The 23114-nt window shown below is 46.8% G+C and overlaps 1 protein-coding gene across 3 annotated transcripts in view; it reads left to right on the top strand.

The window, feature by feature from the left end:
- adamts3 (ADAM metallopeptidase with thrombospondin type 1 motif, 3) overlaps positions 1 to 23114 on the top strand; it is a 274671-nt gene that overhangs the window by 183730 nt on the left and 67827 nt on the right. For all 3 annotated transcript variants that reach the window (XM_038804456.1, XM_038804457.1, XM_038804458.1), the window contains 3 exons: positions 13243 to 13326; positions 15304 to 15460; positions 19726 to 19831. In XM_038804456.1, coding sequence (XP_038660384.1) covers positions 13243 to 13326; positions 15304 to 15460; positions 19726 to 19831 — 347 coding nt within the window. The remainder of the gene's footprint in view (positions 1 to 13242; positions 13327 to 15303; positions 15461 to 19725; positions 19832 to 23114) is intronic.

Consider the following 23114-nt stretch of genomic DNA (forward strand, 5'->3'; position numbering starts at 1 on the left):
GTTCTAGATTCCCCACCCAGTGAAAACAGCCTCCCTGCAACTCGTCTGCACAGTCCGAGTAGAATCTTACACTTTTCAATCAGGTTTTCTCACATCCTTCTCTACCGTAGTGAATACAGGCCCAGTCGAACCAATCTCTTTTCATAGGACAGTCCTTCAACACCGGTATCAGCCTGCGATACCTAACTAGTTACTGCTTGCTACTCAGAAAAATATCCATTTGCTCCCTGAGGGGCAACTGGAAGGAGCAGGAGGTAAAAGAGGAGGAGACTGGGAAGGAGAGAGAGATGACACTGAACAAAGAGGTGACCCTGCTACAGGATAAGGTGGCCTTCCTCCCATTGGGAACAGGACCTCCCTTCTCTCCTTCATGGGTGTTGGGTGTCAGGCTCCTCTGTGTCATCTCACTTCCCTGTAGTGCAGTGGCAGGCTTTGCCAGAAACTCGCTCCCTCAGGACAACCAGTAGTCTCAGTGATCGCGGCCTTGTGGGTCACAAATCGGCCTCCATTCCTGATCCCACTAGCTTTAATTGACATACATAGAAACATACATAGAAAATAGAAGCGAGAGGAGGCCTTTCGGCCCTTCGAGCCTGCTCCGCCATTCATTATGATCATGTGCCAATATCAAGTTCAAAACCCCGATCCCGCCTTCCCCCCCATATCCCTTGATCCCTTTAGGCCCAAGCACTATATCGAATTCCTTCTTGAAATTGCACAACGTTTTGGCCTCAACTACTTTCTGCGATAGTGAATTCCACAGATTCACTGCTCTCTGGGTGAATAAATTACTCCTCACCTCAGTCCTAAAAGGTTTACTCCTTATTCTCAAACTATGACCCTTGGTTCTTGACTCACCCACCATCGGGAACACTCGTTTTGAATCCAACCTGTCTAATCCTATTAAAATTTTGTAAGTTTCTATTAGATCCCCTCTCACTCTTCTAAGCTCCAGTGAATATAATCCTAACAGAGTTAGTCTCTCCTCATATGACAATCTGGCTATTCCAAGAATCAGCCTGGTAAACTTTCACTGCACTCCCTCCATAGCAAGAACATCATTCCTCAGATAAGGACACCAAAACTGTTCACAATACTCCAGGTGTGGCCTCACCAATGCCCGATACAATTGTAGTAAAATATCTCTATTCCTCCACTTAAATCCGCTCACAATGAAGGCCAATGTACTATTTGCCTTCTTTACTGCCTGCTGTACCTGCGTGCTTACTTCCAGCGACTAATACACAAGGATACCAAGGTCTCATTGAGTATCCACCCCTCTCAATTTACACCCATTGAAATAATCATTGGCCTTATTTTTACTACCAAAGTGGATAACCTCACATTTGTCCACATTATACTGCATCTGCCATGCATATGCCCACTCACTCAGCCTGTGCAAATCCTACTGAAGCATCTCTGTATCCTCCTCACAGCTCACCCTCCCACCCAACTTTGCATCATCTGCAAATTTGGAGATAATACATTTAATTCCCTTGTCCAAATAATTAATATATATAGTAAACAGTTGGGGTCCTGGGACAGACTCCTGCAGTACCCCACTAGTCACTGCCTGCCAATCAGAAAAAGATGCATTTTTTTCAAATTTTTGCTTCCTGTTTGCTAACCAGCTTTTTATCCATCTCGAGATACTATTGCAATCTCATGTGCTTTAACTTTACATAATAATCTGCTATGTGAGACCTTGTCAAAAGCCTTCTGAAAGTCAAAATAAACAGTATCCACTGATTCTCCCTAGTCAACTCTACTAGTTACGTATTCAAAGAATTCCAGTAGATTTGTCAAGCAAGATTTTCCTTTCATAAATCCATGCTGACTTTGTCTGATTACACCACTGCTTTCCAAATGCAAATATCCCCATCCTCAATGATGGAGGAACCCAGAACATCTGTGCAGAAGATGAGGCTCAAGCATTCACAACAATCTTCAGCCAGAAGTGCCAAGTCGATGATCCATCTCCGCTTCCTCCGGAGGACCCCAGCATCACATTTGTCAGTCTTCAGCAAAATCAATTCACTCCACGTGATATCAAGAAACAGCTGAAGGCAGTGGATACTGCAAAGGCAATGGGCCTTGACAATATTCCACCAACAGTACTAAACCTCTATCACCAATAGCCCTCAAGATACTCAACACCATCCAGAACAAAGCAGCCCGCTTGATTGCTACCTCTTCCATAAACGTTCACTCCCTCTACCACCGGCAAACCGTGGCAGCTGTGTGTACCATTTCCAAGATGCACTGCAGTAACTCACCAAGGTTCCTTAGACAGCATCTTCAAAACCCACGACCACTGCCATCTGGAAGAACAAGGACAGCAGATACTTGGGAACACCACCACCTGGAAGTTCCTCTCCAAATAACTCACTTTCCTGGAAATATAACGCCATTCCTTCACAGTCACTGGGTTCAAATCCTGGAACTCCCCCCCCTAACAGCACTGTGGATGTGACTTTACCACAGAGACTGCAACGATTCAAGAAGGCAGCTCACCACCATTTTCTCAATGGAAACTAGGGAAGGGCAATAAACACTGACCTAGCCAGCTACGCCCACATCTTGTAAAGGGATAAAAAATAAAATCTGCAACCTCTCAAAGGCATTGGCCTTCCCTACTAAAGTGAATTGGATGCAATACTCCAGCCACAGTCTAACCAGTGATTAATTTAAAGCTTAAAACAACAGGAACCCAAATCAGGCAGCATTGACATTCAGTACAACTAGGTTCTTGAAACATTTAAATTTGTTTCTGGAGAATATGGTGTTGAGTTCTAAGAAAGAAAATTTGGGGCCAGCTCAATCACAATGAGTGTCGTGTCTAACAGCCTGTTTTCTGAAAGAAAGCAAATCCGTTTGATAAATTTGAACCAAATCGGTTTGGAGTTTTAAACAAAAATCGATTTAAAATCTGACAGCTCTGTGTCAGTATTGAGAAACAGTAAAAAATGTAGGAACTCCACTGAGACGGAGAGGGCTAAAAGTTATATTTGTTCCAGCACTCAGGAGAATTAAACATTAAAATATTAAGGTACAGAATGAATGCGCATGCTATTGTTAAAACTTTTCCTGCACTTGTACTTTTGAGGTGACCTTGAATTCATCAGAAAGGAACTACTTACGATTCAGGTAGATGTCTGAGATATTATTCTCTTTCTCCGTGACAGCTGGTTGCACTCCCACCTCTGAGCCTGTGGGTTGCAATTCTGTGTCCCAGTCCAAGACTAGTAGGCATCTGGTGCAATCTTGTGAAGCTTTTGGGAGTGGGAAAGGAGGCGGGAAACGGGAACTTAATTGTGCAGGAGGCAAAATGTCAGCTTCCCACCGATGGGATGAAAGTTGTGTATTAAATTGAAAGTGGATTGTGGGCGAATTGCGCATCCCCATGGCAAGCAGCAGGAACCTTGTTTTAATATATTAGCATGATATGCATGCTTATTAAAATACAACAGATTAAATTGTACCTTTGGAATTAACTTGGCGTCTACAAGGCACAAGCCAGGAATGTGATGCAATATTCTCCACTTGCATGGGTGAGTGCAGCTCCAACAACACTAAAGAAGCTCAACAGAATGCAGGACAAAGCAGCCCGCTTGATTGGCACCCCTTCCACAAACATTCACTCTCTCCACCACTGATGCACAGTGGCAGCTGTGTGTACCAGCTACAAGAAACTCACCTAGGCTCCTGAAACAGTACCTTCCAAACCCAGACCACTGACCACTACCATCTAGAAGGACAAGAGCAGTAGCTGCATGGGAATGCCATCACCTGGAAGTTTCCCCACCCTGACTTGGAAATATATCACCGTTCATTCACTGTTGCTGGGTCAAAATCCTGGAACCCCCTTTCTAACAACATTGTGGGTGTAACTACTCCACATGGATTGCAGTGGGCAGAAGGCAGCTCCCCACCACCTTTTGAAGGGCAATAAATTCTGGCCGACCCAGCGACGCCCACATCCCATTAATGAATGAAAAAAATAAAGAACCATAATGCTACTCCTCCATGAGCTGTGTTACAGTGGCTTTTCTAAGTTTGCTATCTATCCCAAAATTTATTGATCGTTACCTAATAATTCACAAGTGCCAGCTCTACTCTCTAATGATATTTTTCATCACCAGTTCAAAGTTAGCAATGACCCAGTGATAATGTAGTTCACTCTGAGTCACAAATTTGTAGATTCTAATGCCGTTCCAGATACTGGAGTACAAAATCTATGCCACCACTCCCAGTGTAATGATGAGGGAGTACTGCACTGTCCAATGTGAAGTCTTTTGGCTGAGACTTCATATTCAGGCCATGATAAGAGAAAAATAGACATCGAGGTCAGATTCTAATAAGGTGCTTGAGATGCATTCAAGCATGAAGGGAAATGAAAATAAACAATCCAGACACTTGGCTGCCTGGAAGCTATTACCCTGTCGATGGCAGCCTACTAAAAGTATTTTCTCTTTGCAAATGAATGGTATCCTTGCAGATCATAGTATTTGCGGGTGTTTAATGCCTTGCAATGTAGTTTTCGCTTTCCAGAAAGTAACAGCTGGTGATTTCTACACGTCTGTCAGATGCAGCCGGTGTAAGGGACAGGTGAGGGGAAAAGCAGTGATTATTCATTGGTTCTGCCTGTTCTGCTCTTTTTCTTCCAGGCCAGGGTGATTGATGGGAGGGAGGGTTCTCTGATGGGGATCTCTGATGTGGTGGTCTTCTCTGATATTGCGGGGGGGGGGGGGGGGGGTGGTGGCCTCCTTTTACTGGAGGGTCCCTGAAATGGGGGGGATCTCTAATATGGGGGGGGTCTAGAGTGGGAAGGGTTTGTGGTGTTGTGGGAAAGGGGTCCCTCAGTGCTCTTTGGTGGAACCTCAGTTAACTATTTACTCCCTTGCCCCGCCGCAAAGTCCATTGCGTCAGGGTGAGGCTGGCAAATACTTGCACCAATGAACACCCGTGTGAATCCAGCCCAGCGATGTGGAAAATCCGGTATCCAGGCGGTTAATAAGATGCAAATGGGCTGCAATGAACCATTTGCATGTTGCTGCTGTGCGTGGTGCGAACCTCTATGTCGCCACCAGTGGTCGAACCAGAGCATCACCAGCAGTAATCTCATTTTTTTGCCTCAGCCGGGTTTTTGCACCACATCGAGAACTCCTGTACTGGTGGTGGACTGAGGTGGTGGTCTGAGGACAGGACAACAGTTTATCAGCATCACTGTCGGGGTTGCTGGGAAGCAGAGTGTAGGTTGCAGGTGATGGAACTGCAAGAACAATGAAAACTTTTCAACAAGAGACTGATCCAAAAGAGAAGACTGAAGAGATTTGATCTTGGACCCTCTGTGGCCAGACGAGGAGAACTCAGGACACTGAAGAACTTGTTGCTCCCTCAAAGGACTCTGGGGAGAAGCTTCAGAAGAAGAATGTCCTTTCAACTCCAGGGAGATGGTCACAGCTGTATCGTACACTGATGCATCGATGATTGATAAGGCATTGAAGATCTGAGATTTGAGTGAACTTAGGCAACAAAGGGAAAAACATGACCAACTTCCTGTAAGACTGTCAGGAAAGAAAGAAGTGGTGGTTTCCCAATGACATTTCGGGAGGACAAGGATTAGGCTGCGGTAAGAGAGTCACATTTTTCTATGTATGAGGTTGCTCCATAATGGGCAATCGGAAGAGTTGCTGAGGATGTGGAGATGAGACAGCCTCACAGTCTGCAATGAAAGGAATTTCCTGTATAACCAGCTCAGAGACAGAATTTCTGTACAGGGTTCTATGGCTTCATAGGTGCTAAAGATTCTGCCACAGTTTCTGTGCAGACCTCCAGCTCTAGAGGGAAGAAGGCTTTCAGCTTGGACTGAAGTCTGGGTGGCAATTGGCTTTCACCCTTAGATGGTACCAGCTCTTTGTGATCCTCCATCAACTCAGGCAAGGCAATCTCTTTGGAAGAAGCTTCATGGACAACAGGAAATAAAGTAGACAATGCATTGCTGGAACAAATGGGGTTGATTATCCATGGCATTTAGCACTAGCTGGGATTCCAATTTACCCTTTGAATAGGGTGTGAGGCCCAAAACGTAATTCTCACCTGGCATCAAACCTGTTGCGAGTCTCCCGGCACTCCACCGGCAATATCAGATTCTTGCCCAGAAATGGTGAGAACCTGATCAGAACTCATTAGCATCAATTTCAATTAGCGAGATTGAAGTGGAATGCTGAGCCTCCTGGGATGCCCCCGCTTCCTCTCTCCACCCCCCCCCCCCCCTCTCCCCCCACCAGCTAGAAGTGCAGTGGGTGCCAATCAGTACTGGTCCCTTAGAAGCGGGGACCAGGCACCGTAGACTCTGAGGGGGAGCAAGGGGGTGAGTACCCTCTCTAAATTTACCCCAGGGTGCCAAGTGGGTCTTTCAGGGGAGGTGGGTGTCGAGGGGGCTTGAGTTGACCTGGAGGAGCTCAGGCTGCTGTCTTTCCCAGGATTGGGGTCATGTAGCAGGCCTTCCCTCTGTAGCCTTGAAAACCTTTAAAAACTTTCCCAGCATGTCAAGTTCAAAGATCAGTCAGATGAAGATACAAGTCTCCCCATTAATGTGCTGGAAACCTTTTAAGTGTTTTTTTTCCCCATATGATTACATTCCCCTTTAACTTTTTAAAGGCTTTGGGCCTGCTGAGAAGTCTAAAAGCTTTGAATTGCGCTTCTTATATTTAATTTCATGGTTCATTGCCTTTTACAATCTCTTGATTGACAGGACAAGGCTATTTCAAAGGAGGGTTTGTTTTAATTTCATATCTCTTCACATTAACTCTGAATTGCTTTCACTTTTGAGCAGGTTTGGGTCCATCCGCATTTTTGTCATCGAGGCTTTTTCTGAAGAGCAGGTGTTGTTTCTAACTGCAGTTTTTGTTAAAAGGGGGCCGTTTCTTGTTTTAGAGTTGTTCCTAAAAATAGCACCTTCTCTTTCTGAGTGCTGCCACCTGGCATTGTGACTGGCGCCCTGGCAGTGTGAACCTGTCAATGCTGACCTGGCAGTGCCACTTCCAGGGAGTAGTGCCAGTTTGGCACTGCCAAGGCACAAGGCCTAAAGGGGAGGCTGAAGGGGTGTCTCTCTCTTGGGAGAGGGCGGGGCCTTGCCAGTGACTTAGGGGGACCTTGTCAGCGATTTTGAGGGGGGGCTCGTGCCAATGATTGGAGGGGAGGTGGAGGGGGTATTTGCCAACGATTGCGGGGGAGCTTTGCCAACAATTGTGGGGATACTTGCCAGCAAATGTCAGGGGCCCGTAGGATTATTCTGAGATCGGGGCGCTCTTTAAAATCCAATCTCTGAGGATCTGCCGTCTTCTTCGGGTCCCACAGCCCTGGCTCCAAAAAAATTTCTGTGAGTGGATTGCGATCTGGATCGTACCAATCCACCCTTAGAAATGTTTTGTAAGAATTACGCCCGCGATTTGACTGCTGCTCAGCCACTGAAAAACAGCTGATTCTTCTAAAAAGCAAACAGAGACATTATAAGGTGCACCCATCAACGGGAAAGATTAAACATTCTACCAATGTCAATCTCCAAGAGGTCACTCAGTAATGAACTTTTCCTCGTCACTCTCTAGGAATAGCAAATTCAGATCCAGCAGGTATTCTTGGGGATGGTCACTACCTGCTGCAGTGCCTTCTGTATCTACCACCTCTGGTTTACCTCATGAAGAACTGAGAGATTCATAACTTGCATGTCTGCCCTGCGTCTAGTGGATAGACGGCGTTTACTGCCGAGTGTATAAACTTCCTCAGCTTTTAAAGATTAAACTTCCACTGCTTCTAAATAAAAAGGTTGAAGATTGTTGTATGAAAGAAGTGAGTCATTCAAATGATGAGCATCATCTGGTTTTACTAGCCTTCATGGAAATATGTGAGCATTCCCACTAAATAGAATTGTATGTTGATGGTGAAAAGCATGGAGAGAATTAACAATCTGTTGCCCTTTGTAGCTTAGAAGAGCAATAATCCTGCCTTTGATCGGAAGGTTTATGCTGCCTGGAACTTGTAACTTGATGTCTGATGAATGAAGGGTCATTGGCTGAAGACAGTTGAGGTCATCTGCTAATATGTTAACAGCAACTCCAGTATCAATTTTAAAAGTATTATTGAAGCCTTTAACTTTGACTGTAACTGAGCAGTAGTGTGGATTAAGACCATCTAATCCCTTTAGGAATTCAGTAATTTCATCTTTTTTTTTGACTTTCCATGAAGGAATGTGTTTCAGAAATACTTTCTGGTCTTTGACTTTGATTAAAATTTCTGGATTTGAAATATTTTAAATGTCCAGTTTCCCCCACACTGGAAGAATCACATGCCCCCTTGTGGACAGTCTTGGCATCTGTGCTGGGTTTTCACACTACAATGCAAGCATTTCAAAATAGTTCCCAGCATGGGTGTTTCCTGCCCTTTCTGTTGGTTTGGTGAGCTTTATAGGTGGGGATCTGCCCATGGGCCTACCCAATCTACAGAGTCAAGTGAAGCCTTAGAGATGCTCAAATTATAGCCTCATTAAATGCTGCAAGCTCGGCCTGTTTTGCTTACTGCACTACTTAATCCAAAGTAAGATAATCTTTGGTCGGTATAAAGTCAGAGAGTTTTTCATCTTGGAAACCCACAACAAGGTGAGCACAGATTAGCTCGTCCTTCAGGCAGCACGGTGGCACAGTGATTAGCACTGCTGCCTCATGGTGCTGAGGACCTGGGTTTGATCCCGGCCCGGGTCACTGTCCGCGTGGAGTTTGCACATTCACCGCCTGCCTGTGTGGATCTCACCCCTGCAAACCAAAGATGTGCAGGGTAGGTGGATTGGCCATGATAAATTGCCCCTTAATTGGAAAAATAATAATTGAGTACTTTTAAATTTATAAAAAAAAACAAAAAGCTTGTCCTTCATATCCCATATCCGCAAGATTAGCTAGGCGATATAGATTGGTTAGGAATAATTCAATTGCTTCCCCAGGTCATTGTGAGTGCTGATTAAAACGTGCTTGTTCAATTACTAAATTTTGTTTGGGGCCTAAAATAGCTGTAAAAAGTTTTAATAATGGAGTCAAAATCTGCGATGGACTCCTGCACATCCTGCCTGAGCAGTACGCTATCCGCTATTGGACCTACTACATAAAGAAAGCAACTAACTTGAAATTTAAGTTCCTTATTGTGAAGATCTGATGTTGCTCAGTAATGGAGAAAATTATATTTCCATAACTCTCACTGTTGGGTTCTCGTAGGGCCCTTGAGGCAGTCAACCAGGTGGGGCCAGAGCAGGGACTGTCATCTTTACCTCTCCCCAGTGTGCCTTCTTCCACAGCCAAAACTTTCAGTTGTTTTCCATCATTTCTTCATTCTGTGGTTCTTTCAGTAACACCAATGTGCTTTTTACATTGATGCCTCCACATTCTGAAATGGGTCCTTCTATCTTGGACTCTAGGTGTGGCACTTGGTTTGTAGACAGACTGTAAACATTCTCTGGTGTCGCCTTAACACTTTTTTTATTCGTACTCCTTCTCAACAAAGTTGCAGAGTAGGCATGATTCCAACCTCTCGAGGATCTAACACACGACAAACTCGTGTCAGAGGTACATCAATATCTACATCACACATTAGAATATCCTCTACCTGGTAACCCTCCACAGTACATTCTCCAGCTCTGAATTCCTGTTTGGGCATTATAGGAAGTTATTAGTGAAAGATATCTTTTACAGCCAATTAACTATTTACAACATGTAGTCACTGTTGTAATGTAGGAAGCGTGGCAATGTGCGTGCATTAAATTACTCCTACATCTGTTTGGAGATTTAAAGGTAGCTTTATTCATTATGCATCCTGCACTCATGCTGAAGTGAGACAGTTCCTGGAGATAATATGAAGAAGAAAAAAAATCACATGAAATGCAAACCTAAGCTAATGAAAAACAATTAAAGGGAAGTTTTAAAAAGATAATTCCTTTAGGCTGGCTAGAATATGACATTTTCTCCCACAAATTGTCATTAAAACAGAGTCTGTGGATACTTTTGAAAGGAAATTAAAGAGTTGAAAAAGATTGAAATGAAAGGGTCTGTGAAGTGTGCAGGATAGTGGGATTAGACTGGGGCATGTGAAGGAAAGTGCCAAACGCAGTGGAACAGTGTGTTTCTTTATGGAGAAGGCACTCTTAGGAGAAAGGTGGGAGCCCGAACCCCAAAGACTAATCTTCTTTCCAGGTTTTCAACACGTCACTGCCTTATTTTTCCAAGATTTGTACATTGTTGCCAGAAGGAAGGCTTTATGAACCTTCCATTCTTTTCTTTCTAATTTGTTCATGGGACATGGGCGTCGCTGGCTGGGCCAGCATTCATTGCCATCCCTAATTGCCCTGAAGTGACTGGTGTACTAAGAGTCCGCTACAAGGCTGGGGATGTGGAGTCGCATGGATGCAAGACCAGGTAAAGATGGCAGATTTCTTTCCCGAAAGGACATTAGTAAACCAGATGGGGTTTACACCAATCGGCAATGATTTTATGGTCATCAATAGATTTTGAATTCCAAATTTTTATTTAATTCCAATTTCAGCATCTGCCATGATGGGATTCGAACCAGTGTTCCCAGATCATTACCCTGGGTCTCTGGATTACTAGTCCAGTGACACTACAGCTATGTCATTACACCCCCTGAAGTTACTCTTTGTTTATTCATTTATAGGATGTAGGCATCACTGGCTAGGCCAGCATTTATTGCCCATCCCTAGTTGTCTTTCAGAAGGTGGTGATGAGCTGTCTGCTTGAACCGCTGCAGTCCCTGAGGTGTAGGTACACCACGGTGCTATTAGGGAGGGAATTCCAGGATTTTGACACAGCGACAGTGAAGGAACAGTGATATATTTCCAAGTCAGGAGGGTGAGCGACTTGGAGGGGAACCTCCAGCTGGTGAGGTTCTCTGGTATTTGCTGCTCTTGTCCTGCCAGATGATAGTGGTCATAGGTTTGGAAGGTCCTGCCTAAGTAATCTTGGTGAGTTCCTGCTGTGCATCTTGTAGATGGTACACACGGCTGCCACAGTTCGCCAGTGGTGGAGGGATTGAATGTTTGTGGAAGGGGTAGAAATCAAGCGGGCAACTTTGGACAGGCTTTGGGAGACCTAAACTGTTCAATCTCTCCTGATACGACAAACCCCTCATCTCTGTAATCAATCCAGTGAATCTCTTCTGAACTGCCTCCAATGCCACTACATCTTTCCTCAAATAAGGGAACCAAAACTGCACCATACGCCAGGTGTGGTCTCATCAGTGTCATGTATAGTTGCAACAACATTTCCTTACATTTATACTCAATTCCTTTTCCTCTAAATGCCAACATTCCATTTTCTTTCCTTATTACCTGCTGTACCTGTATGCTAGCTTTCTGTGACTCATGCACGAGGACACCCAGATTCTTCTGCATTGGAGCACCTGAAGTCTCTCCCCATTGAGACAATAAGTTGCCTACCCATTTTCAGCGGGTGGAGAATGAACAGATTTTATGCTGGCGGGATTTCCCCTCTCTCTGCCAATGACGTAATGGGGTACCCAACTTTGAAAGCTGGAATCTCCAATTACATATAATTATGAATGCTGATCAGGCCTTTACCCCGCAGTCGCATAGGTGAGTACAACCCACACGGGGGAGGGGGGTCATGCACGGGCAGTACCCTGATATGGCCAAGGCACTGTCGGGGGGCAGTGCCAGGGTCAAGGCCGGTGGGGGGGGGAGCTTCTGTGGGGTAGGTGCTGGTCGCTGTGTGTCCATAGGGGTGTATCCGTGTCATTGGGGGTGGGGGGAATTCTTTGGTCAGGGGAAACATTTCAAAGGCACACTAAAACCCTTCGGTCACGGCTATACTCTCCCAGTTGCCCAAGAATACCTGTTGATACAGCCATCTTTGAAGTTCAACCCACCCATGTGTACGATAAAAGCCTTGTCTCCAAGATCAGCTTTTTAAGCCTATTTCTCAGCAAAGAAATTTCACAGTTCCTCGGCTGGTTTTCTGGAAGCCTTTCTAGCCCAAATGTATTCAACTGGGTAAACCTGCACTCCCACTCTTTTCGCCAGACTGTGATATCCTAGGCATGACAAAAACATAGTTCCAGTACCCAGTTGAACTAGTCAATTCCAGTTTGGGTTGATATATAGCTACACAAATGGCCACATCAAGGTGTTAACACAATGATCAAGATATAAAATATGTTTCCTGAAAGGGGTGTAGCAGCAGATGCAATAGTAAGATTCACAAGGAAGGGGGAAACATTTACAAGGCTAGGGAATTGAGCAGGGTAAAGTCAAAGCTCAACGGCAATTAAAAAATCTTTGTTTTTGGCCTGGTCACTGCTTAGTCCGCAGGGACTGTTAAAGAATCCTTAATACAAGAGGCTGCAATGCACATTGAATGAATTCCAACTTATCAGAGGGAACCTATATTGTGGATAGCACAATTGCTTCACAGCTCCAGGGTCCCAGGTTCGATTCCAGCTTGGGTCACTGTCTGTGCGGAGTCTGCACATCCTCCCCGTGTGTGCGTGGGTTTCCTCCGGGTGCTCCGGTTTCCTCCCACAGTCCAAAGATGTGCGGGTTAGGCGGATTGGCCATGATAAATTGCTCTTAGTGTTCAAAATTGCCCTTAGTGTTGGGTGGGGTTACTGGGTTATGGGGATAGGGTGGAGGTGTTGACCTCGGGTAGGGTGCTCTTTCCAAGAGCCGGTGCAGACTCGATGGGCCGAATGGCCTCCTTCTGCACTGTAAATTCTATGATAATCTATGATAAACATCAATGGACACAATCATCATTGGCTAATGAACTACAGCAAGTCACCGCTTAAACAATAATTGATTCAATATTCCATGGTATAAAAATCCTTCATTGTTAGTCTTCTGAGTTACTAGAAGCAATGTCACAGGAGATGCATCAATTATTTAACCAAGTTTGAGCTGAAATGTATTTAAATCGGTGAGTCCTAAAATCATTCTATTTAAAATATAATATATAATATAAAAATGGCTTCACTCTTATGTATGGGGGATCCAACTGAAAGGATGCTGTAATGAGATCAATTATTTTGCAGTGGTATTTACATTTAAGTGTGAAATTAAGGTTCGGCTGTAAATTCAGTAGAAGATGACGATGCAGAGAGCCCCCAGAAACAGTTGGGTAATTTGCAAATTGGAACAATGTCAATACTGTTCTCTCTTTTCATTGTCAGGTTAATGAGATTTACCATGATAAATCACTGGGAGCCCATGTGAATGTGGTGCTGGTACGAATGATCATGCTGGGATATGCAAAGGTAAGATGAGATCGAGATTGTTCATAGTCTAGCACATTTTGAGTGTTCTCCATTTTAACTGGGTGGCGCATAAATGGTCATAAATAAGAACATGACAAATGAAGAAAAGTGAACTGATTCAAGCTATGTCTGTGACGTCTTGAGATAGCTTTCCATTTCAAAATGGGACGTTGTCCATCCTTCACCTCTCCTCCGTGTGTGTTGTATTCATATTGGACATGAAAGAACACCCAAAGAGCAAGAATGTACGAGAACTGGTATCTATATTTAGGAGTTTTGTTCAGAAAATAGTCGATGACTCTTTAAAATATACAATCAGTACATCCTTTCTAGATTAGCTGAAAAGGTGTTTGTGGCGTACCACTGGTGGAAAGTGACTCCCATATTTTGCGGAGCCCTAATTATTGAGAGATTGATGACACTCCTCAATTGTGAAGTATCTGGGCAAGGACTGCTGCTTATAATTGTCAGAAGGGGGAAAATTTGGCTAGGCCATGATGTTAGGGCAGATTGCTGGCCTGAGCTCCGACATCCTGCCTCTGTGGTTTACTTAGATTGGTAATTCTTGTACATAGAATGAATCTATCCGAGGATCTTTAAAATCTCTGATTCCCTCGAGCCAATATCATTCTTTTTCTATGTTGAGCGAGTCTAAAATGGCAGTTTCCTTGGAGAGTAGACCTCATGTCATGATCAAGAGAATTCTAGAATACCTAAAGTGCAAAAGAAGGCCATTCGGCCCATCACCCTGATAGAGCACCGGCAGGCCCACTCCCCCACTCTAACCCTGAAAACCCACCTAACCGGCACACCCTTGGACACTAAGGGGCAATTTAGCTTTGCCAATCCACCCAAGCTGCACACATTTGGACATGTGGGAGGAAACTGGTGAACCCAAAGAACACCCACGCAGACACTGGGAGGAAGTGGTAACTCCACACAGTCACCCAAGATGGAATTGAACCAGGGTGCTGTGAGAAAATCAGAGCATTATACAAAAATATCCCATACTGACCAGTGACCTGCCCACTTTAACCAAATGATGGGCCACCAGGCTATGAATCTCAGCTGATGGAGGTGCTCATCTCTGGGATGCATGTCAGCTATTTCTCCCAACTTTGAGATAGCTGTCTCATCCTGCCCAGCTTCCTTTCCACTGACATTGACCACAACAGTGTGCCTATGTTGCTGATGTTCCAATATGGTTTGATGTTGGGTTCATTATTCTGTGCGCCAACATATCACTTATTTGATGGTCTCGGGCTGTTGTCCCTCTCACTGCCCTCTCCAAAACACTTCCATTCAGTGATGAATGTGCCCCCTGGGTCCTTAGTGATGTTCCCGTCCTAGTAACTCAGTAAGCTGTGGAAGTACAGATGGCTCTGTCTGCAGGGCTTCTTTTCATGAGTGGTGGCTGGGTGTGTATCTTTCAATGTGGTGTGTGACAGATTTGTACTCAGAATCTGGATGATCCTAGATATTCTCTGAGGACAATTTGAGAATGAGTAATATTCAGCCTCCAATTTATTGCAGGAAGCACGAATGCCAAGTCTCACAGGTTACCTGAAATACGTAAGAAATATTAAAGTAATTTTATGAATCTCTGCTCTCGACAGTAAGTCTTACCAATGGGAATCAACACAGCTCCACCTTAATTGCAATAATTACATCTCGTGAGGCTACAATCTGGGACTATAGCCTCTCAAAATTGCCCTCATTGTAGAACCATAGACAATTACAGCACAGCAGGAACCATTTGGCTGTGACACTGCTTATTATCCACTGTGCTTGCTGCAATGTGTTCTAATTAGTACTTCAACAAATTTAACTACAAATTCACCCTGGAGGATTAGAACCAGCAACAATCTAAATTATGTTGGCGAGGGCCAATGTTGCCGAGCAGCAAATCTCGGGCTATTAATTTTAAGCATCACAACATCCCAGCTACTGAACACTTACAAAATTAAACATTATCAGTCCATCAGCTTGATCGAAAGAGGGAATCCATCTCGAAGTTTGGAGAACGTCTGCCGTTGGGCCAACTCTCAGCAAAAAGCAAACCCAAACCATTCGGAGCACCACGACCATGCCATCTTTTTAACAAGGCAAGATTTTGGTCCAGCGGGTATGCAAGGTACTGTATAATGCTACTGACAGGTATAGGGAATACAGCAGTAAGAATTACAGTCCAGTTCAAAAAATGCTTTCATGGACCTTTCCTTTTAGAACATAGAACAGCACAGAACAGGCCCTTCGGCCCTCGATGTTGTGCCGAGCAATGATCACCCTACTCAAACCCACGTATCCACCCTATACCCGTAACCCAAGAACACCCCCCCTTAACCTTACTTTTTAGGACACTACGGGCAATTTAGCATAGCCAATCCACCTAACCCGCACATCTTTGGACTGTGGGAGGAAACCGGAGCACCCGGAGGAAACCCACGCACACACGGGGAGGACGTGCAGACTCCGCACAGACAGTGACCCAGCCGGGAATCGAACCTGGGACCCTGGAGCTGTGAAGCATTTATGCTAACCACCATGCTACCGCGCTGCCCCTTTTAAATGGTGTTAATTTTGAAATGAAAAGTGACAAAACCACACATTAAAAAAAAATTAGAGTACCCAATTCATTTTTTCCAATTAAGGGGCAATTTAGCATGGCCAATCCACCTAAACTGCACATCTTTTGGGTTGTGGGGCCGAAACCCATGCAAACACGGGGGGAATGTGCAAACTCCACATGGATAATGGGCGGTATTCTCTCCCCCCCCCCCCCCCCCCCAACCCACGCTGGGTGGGAGAATCGCGAGGACGCTGCGCGAGTCGCGCCACCCCGACACCTGTACGTGATTCTTCCACCCCCCCCCCCCCAAACCTGGTTGCTGCTGGAGGGAGCTCTGTGGGAACGCTAGGGGGGGGCGGCCTGTGGAGGGGGGGGGCGGCGGAGGGGGGGCTCCTTTACCGGGGGCGGCCTCCGATGGGGTCTGGCCCGCGATCGGGGCCCACCGATCGGCGGGCTGGTCTCTTTCTCCCCCCCCCCCCCCCCCCCCCCCCCCCCCCGGGCCTACGTCCTGGCGCGACCAGCCCCTGAACACCGACCCCAAGTTGGGTCGGGGCCGGTGCACATAAGAAGATCCCGTGCATGCGCAGGATGGCGCGGCCCAACAGCGCATGCACAGGATTGAGCTGCCCCAACTGCGCATGCGCAGGTTGGCGCGGCGCCCATTTGGCACCGCATACGGAGGTTGGAGCAGCGTGAACCACTCCAGCGCCGTGCTGGTCCCCTGTGGGGGCCAGAATAGGTCATGCCTGGGCACTGTTCGCGCCGTCGTGAAACGCGATGGCGTTCATGAAGGCGCAAAAACTTGGACTCAATATCGGAGAATCTCGCCCAGTGTCCCAGAGCCGGGATCGATCCACAGCGCCACTGTGCTGCCTGAAACCACATATCTTTGACCCAGCGTCATAAACAAAACTAAATCTATGTCTACTAAGACAGAATTTGACCCCACCATGACAGGAAAATGATAGAATTTGGTCTCTACCGACACAATCAAGCAGGGTGGATTGGAGGGGGCTCATAAAATACAGCATGTGGCCTATTGGGTAATGCAGTGGTTAGCAATGTTGCTTCATAGCTCCAGAGTCCCAGGTTTGATTCGGAGTCTGCATGTTCTCCCTGTGTCTTGCGTGGGTTTCCTCCAGGTGCTCCGGTTTTCTCCCACAAGTCTCAAAAGACATGCTTGTAGGTAATTTGGACATTCTGAATTACGGGCAGCAGGGTAGCATGGTGGTTAGCATCAATGCTTCACAGCTCCAGGGTCCCAGGTTCGATTCCCGGCTGGGTCACTGTGTGGAGTCTGCACGTCCTCCCCCTGTGTGCGTGGGTTTCCTCCGGGTGCTCCGGTTTCCTCCCACAGTCCAAAGATGTGCGGGTTAGGTGGATTGGCCATGCTAAATTGCCCGTAGTGTCCTAAAAAGTAAGGTTAAGGGGGGGTTGTTGGGTTACGGGTATAGGGTGGATACGTGGGTTTGAGTAGGGTGATCATGGCTCGGCACAACATTGAGGGCCGAAGGGCCTGTTCTGTGCTGTACATTCCGTCAGCATGAGCTGCGTGGGCTGCTGGCAGGCAAAGCAGGTGTGAACCACCTTTGGTCATAACTCTTTTTAGCACCCCTTTCTCCAGAGTTGGCAGCTCTCTAAGATGGGACTTTCCCACCAGTTGGGGGCGGAGGTCTTGCTCTTAGCCAATTAAGGCCCCCTCAAATGTTAAATGGCTGCGGTGCAGGCGGTATCAGTGGGGATGTGTTCCTGTCGACACTTTGGGGCTGAGGTGCGATACCCCGTCATCTGAAAAATCCTGCCCCTGGTCAAAATAATGACGTATTTTGCCTTACAATACTCCTGTGACAACTTGTATGTTAAAGGCAATATGTAAATACATTTTTTGTTGTGTTGTTGGTTTTGACAGGGCATGGTAACAGTACCGGCATGATGATATGACCTGGCCGTAAAGTTTTAGTTTATGGTTCCATAATGACAGTATCTGGCTTGAAAATGCCAGGCCCTTGTCACCATCACAATAGGACTGGTCACCATGATGTCAGGACCTGGTCACCATGATGTCAGGACCTGGTCACCATGATGTCAGGACCTGGTTACCTAATTCCTGGACCTGGTTTAGCACAGTGGGCTAAATAGCTGGCTTGTAAAGCAGACCAAGGCCAGCAGCGCGGGTTCAATTCCCGTACCAGCCTCCCCGAACAGGCGCCGGAATGTGGCGACTCGGGGCTTTTCACAGTAACTTCATTTGAAGCCTACTTGTGACAATAAGCGATTTTCATTCATTTCATTTCACCTGGTCACCATAATGATAGGACCGATCACCATAATTCCAGGACCTGGCCACCAGAATGGGCAACGTTGTGGCAAGTGTTTAGCGCTGCTGCCTCACAGCATCTGGGACCTGTGTTCGATTCCAACCTTGGGTGACGGTCTGTGTGGAGTTTGCACATTCTCCCCGTGTCTGCGTGGGTTTCCCCCGGGTTTTCCGGTTTCCTCCCACAGTTCAAAGATGTGCAGGTTAGGTGGTTTGACCATGCTTCCTGCCCCCACACTGATCAAGTCCGAGGCAGTGAGGTCCGTGTACGGCCTCCCCTTACCCATCCCCCTGGCAATTGAGGCCCTTCAGTAGGAAATTAATGTGCACTGAAGGACCTCATTCCACCCCCACTGGTATTAACCCAGCAATAGGTGGGGGACTTGCCATGTGGTAGCAGGATAATCAACTCTAGTATGTTCATTTGTAGGTTCTAAGGGTTGTTGACCTTGTGGAAAGGCCTGCTACTGGCTTGTTCAGTGCCTAAGTAGCACTTAATTAGATCGACCTACTTGAAAAGAGGTGACACAGGCTCCCACTGGATTTGCAGCCGGCGGCTCATCCAAACCTATGTGGGAAAAAGGTAGTGGTCACAAGTGTTAAGAATAGCTGAGATGGGTCATGAATACTGGGGAAAAGGGCAGTGAGGAGGGAATGAAATGCTTGAATGGTGGATACTGGGCAGTCTGGATTAAAATAGGGAAGTCTGGATTACATCGACATGATACAGATAGAGACCAACCTGTACTTAGCAATACAAAATCAAAATGCTGCAGAACCTGGAAATCTGAAATAAAAACAGAATTCCAAAAATACTCAGCAGATCAGGTAGCACCTGTGGAGAGAAACAGAAGTTAAGGTTTCAGGTCGATCACCCTTCATTAGAATCCTGTCATCGGCCTGAAACGTTCAATCTGGCTGCGGTTTTATGAGGCCCCTCCCCCACCGCGGTGCGGGTTTACTCATGGCTGATGTGGCGGGCCATTGGCCTGTGGTGGGATCTTCGGAGCCTGCCTCAGGCTTTTGCATGGATGGCCCACCCCATCACCGGGCTATTAGCTGCAGGGGAGGGAGGTCAACTTCACCTTCACAGATGCTGTCTGAACTACTCAACATTTCCAGGATTTTCTGTTTTTGGTTCTGCAATTTTAATGACTCATTTGTCAGACATGGTCAACACTTGTTGACTTCATGGGCGGTTGGCCTTTTTATCAAACCACTGCAAACCATGGGCTAAAGGTTCTGCCGCAGCTCTGTTAGGTAGGGAGTTCCAGGGATTTCAGATGGTGATAATTACCTTGGTTTTGGACAGCATGAGATAATCTGGATTAAATTGGCACTGTATAATTGAAGACAAACACTGGGTTACGCTGGCATCGGACTAGAGAAAAATCCAGATTCTATTTTCATTTTATGTGGACTAATTTTCCATTCATTTGAATCATCCTGTCACAGTGTTTTTGTTATTACCTTGCAATCTGTCGGTTTTCTTTCTCTCGATGATCGCCTGCAGGCTATGCTCCAGTGACTGGAATGTGCCACCCGGTTCGAAGTTGTACCCTAAACCACGAGGACGGCTTCTCTTCAGCATTTGTCGTTGCTCATGAGACTGGACACGTGTAAGTTCTAAACAATCACATAATAAACCAGCCTTTTGGAGTTCATGTCACCTTCAAACGTGGCAAAGCTAATCACTTTGGCAGCAATTCACTGAGGGTACATTGGCTTTCAGCTGAATGGGTACATAATGCACACAACAGCTGCATAATTCACTGCTATTTGTTCTGTTTACTGCCTCTGTTTCTGGTGGGACAATGACCTCCCTTCCATCACTTACAGTGATACCAATGTATAGAATTAGAAAGGCCACAGGCCCCGCACAAGTCCCTCCATTATGATTACCAAGTCCATTGCACCGACAGAACTTGCTCACCCTCTTAAGAAAGAAAGAATCAAAATTTTGCATTTATAAAGAACTTACCATTTTCTCGGGCATTCAAAGCACTTTACACCCACTATATTGCAGGGCTGTGGGGGAAGTAGGTGAGACGTTCTAATTGGATAGCGTTTTTTAAAGACTTGTCGTAGACACAATGTGCCCAGCCGGGCACCTTCTAGACTATATAATTGTGTGACCATGGGTGCGATTCAGCAACCCCGTATGGGTGAATTGCACACGAGTCCCAAATCGGGCTCCGTGCGGGCACCGGGCTGATCGCGAGTCACCCAACTTGCTTCATCTGGCCCGATCTGGGTCTTGCCTTCTTCTGGGCGAGATCCAGATCTGAAAATTTGTATTAACATAATTTCTCATTTAAATACTCACGGGCCACACCTGGGAGACCTCCCAGGATTCTGTTTAGCACTGGTCCACACAAACATGTGTGTGTGGGGGGAGTGTCTTCCAGGCCATTGGAAACCCCGGGTGGTCGGAGACAGGGCAGGGTGGCACTCTGCCACTTGGGCACCCTGGAAAGCTGCCAGGTTGGCATTGCCAGAGGTCAGGCCCAGGGGAGCAACGGGGGTTCAAAAATGCGGGGCCGCTGAAAGGGGGGTGGGAAGATCAGGGCGGCCGGACAAAATCACCCCCGATCTCGAGGAGCAAGCTCGCTAGCAGGTGTGGGGCTCACCCTCTCAGTGCGGGGCTCCCCCTCTCCGTGCGGGGCTCCCCCCTCTCCGTGCGGGGCTCCCCCTCTCCGTGCGGGGCTCCCCCTCTCCGTGCGGGGCTCCCCCTCTCCGTGCGGGGCTCCCCCTCTCCGTGCGGGGCTCGCCCTCTCCGTGCGGGGCTCGCCCTCTCCGTGCGGGGCTCGCCCTCTCCGTGCGGGGCTCCCCCTCTCCGTGCGGGGCTCCCCCTCTCCGTGCGGGGCTCCCCCTCTCCGTGCGGGGCTCCCCCTCTCCGTGCGGCGTCAGCAGGGAGAAGCTCCCCAAGGCCAAAAGAAAATGCAATGTGCCGTTGGATAACGGGATTTTTCTCAGAGCTGCAGCTGCCGAGAAACACCCCGCTAAATGAACCATCGCTGAATTAAGCTCCACATTAGAAGTGTGTTCCCTTTTTTCTTAATAAATTTAAAGCACCCTAATTTTTTTTTCCAATTAAGGGGCAATTCAGCGTGGCCAATCCACCTACTCTGCACATCTTTGGGTTGTGGGGGTGAGACCCATGCGGACACGGGCAGAATGTGCAAATTCCACACAGACCGTGACCCAGGCCGGGATTGAACCTGGGTCCTCGGTGCCGTGAGGCAGCAGTGTTAAGGACTGCACCAGCATGCTTGAAGTGTGATCACTTTTGCGTAGAAACATGGCAGCCAAGGTCCCACAAATAACACCAAGAAAGAATGGCTAAATAGTCCTTTTTGGATGGTGGTTATCAAGAGAGGAACCGTGACTAGGAGACTGGGAGAATGCCCTGTTTTTGTCAGTGGGCAGGATTTTCATCCTCAAGGCAGATAGTGGGAGTCCTTAAAATTCCCAGCTTGGCCTACGCACCTCCAGAAAACTTCCCATAACAATGAGATTTTCATTGGGCAGGGGTGAGGTGCGGGGAAGGGGGGTGCGAATGTAGGCTGTAGTCAGGCCAGTTGACCTGGAAGAAGTACGGAGGCAGCCAGCCAAGGGTACGAGTTGGGCTGTTTAAAAAGCTCACTTCCGTGCGATGGAACTTCATCCCAATTACAATCAAAGAGGGAAGGTCCTCCAACTCTCACCCCCCACACACACACACGCGCCCTGTACCCCATCCAGGCCACCTCATGCCACCACCCACTGGCCATGGCCTTTCATAACCCCCATATCAAGCTATGCACCCCACTGAACCCCAGTTGTCCTTCATGCCACCCCTGGAAAGGCATTGCCCCCACTGATGTCCTGTGGCCCCGCAGGTCCTCCCATGCCAAGCTATGGTACTTCCATGCCCATTCACACACTCTATTGTGCTTAGAATCAATGAGTCCTGTAATGACAGTAGGATGTGTAAAAAAAAAGTTTAAACAAAGTATTCATTGATAACTTTCCACTTTTTCAAAAAAATCCTCCTCATTCCTACAACGGAATAGCAGTATCAATCATCCAGACACTTTAAAATGTCAATAACCAGAACTGTAAGCACTTGAATTCAGTTTATCGCATGCAAATAAACATTGTACGATGGCACAGATGTGGCACAATGGTTAGCACTGCTGCCTCACAGCTCCAGGGACCTGGGTTCAATTCCAGTCTTGGGTGACTGTGCGGAGTCTGCACATTCTCCCTGTGTCTATGTGGGTTTCCTCCGGGTGCTCTGTTTTCCTTGCAGAGTCCAAAGATGTGCAGGTTAGGTGGATTGGCTATGCTGAATTGCCCTTTGAGTCCAAAAAGGTGAGGTGGGGCTACGGGGAGGTGTGGGTTTAAATAGGGTGCTCTTTCCAAGGGCCGGTGCAGACTCGATGGGCCGAGTGACCTCCTTCTGCATTGTAAATTCTATGATTGTGAAATTTACAGTAAAGATCAACAGGCTAACGGATTGCGTATCAGAAGCAGAGTCACTAAAATTGACCTGACCTTCTAAATCCAAATAATCTTGCAATGGCTGCAAATTCCTTACTCATTTGATCCTCGGTCCAAGGGCTTGATCTTTGCCCTCCATCCCAGCAACTTGGACATTTAGTAGAGTGTCCTTCAGTTCTAAATGTCTATACCCTGCTTTTCTGCACCCAGATGATATTAAAATGAGAACGATGCATCAAACATGCAAAATCAGCACACTTCACGTCAGCTGATGACCCATGTCATTTTCCCCTTGGTCCAGGGAAACCACTTTTCCAGGATTACACAGTTGGCCCCATCACCTTAGGTTACTTTCTGAGGTATTTCTCCAATGATTGAGAGGTGTTGACTCCCTCAGTTAACAGGACTAGGTGTCTA

The sequence above is a fragment of the Scyliorhinus canicula genome, chromosome 8, assembly GCF_902713615.1.
Source record: "Scyliorhinus canicula chromosome 8, sScyCan1.1, whole genome shotgun sequence".
NCBI classification, from domain to species: Eukaryota; Metazoa; Chordata; class Chondrichthyes; order Carcharhiniformes; family Scyliorhinidae; genus Scyliorhinus; species Scyliorhinus canicula.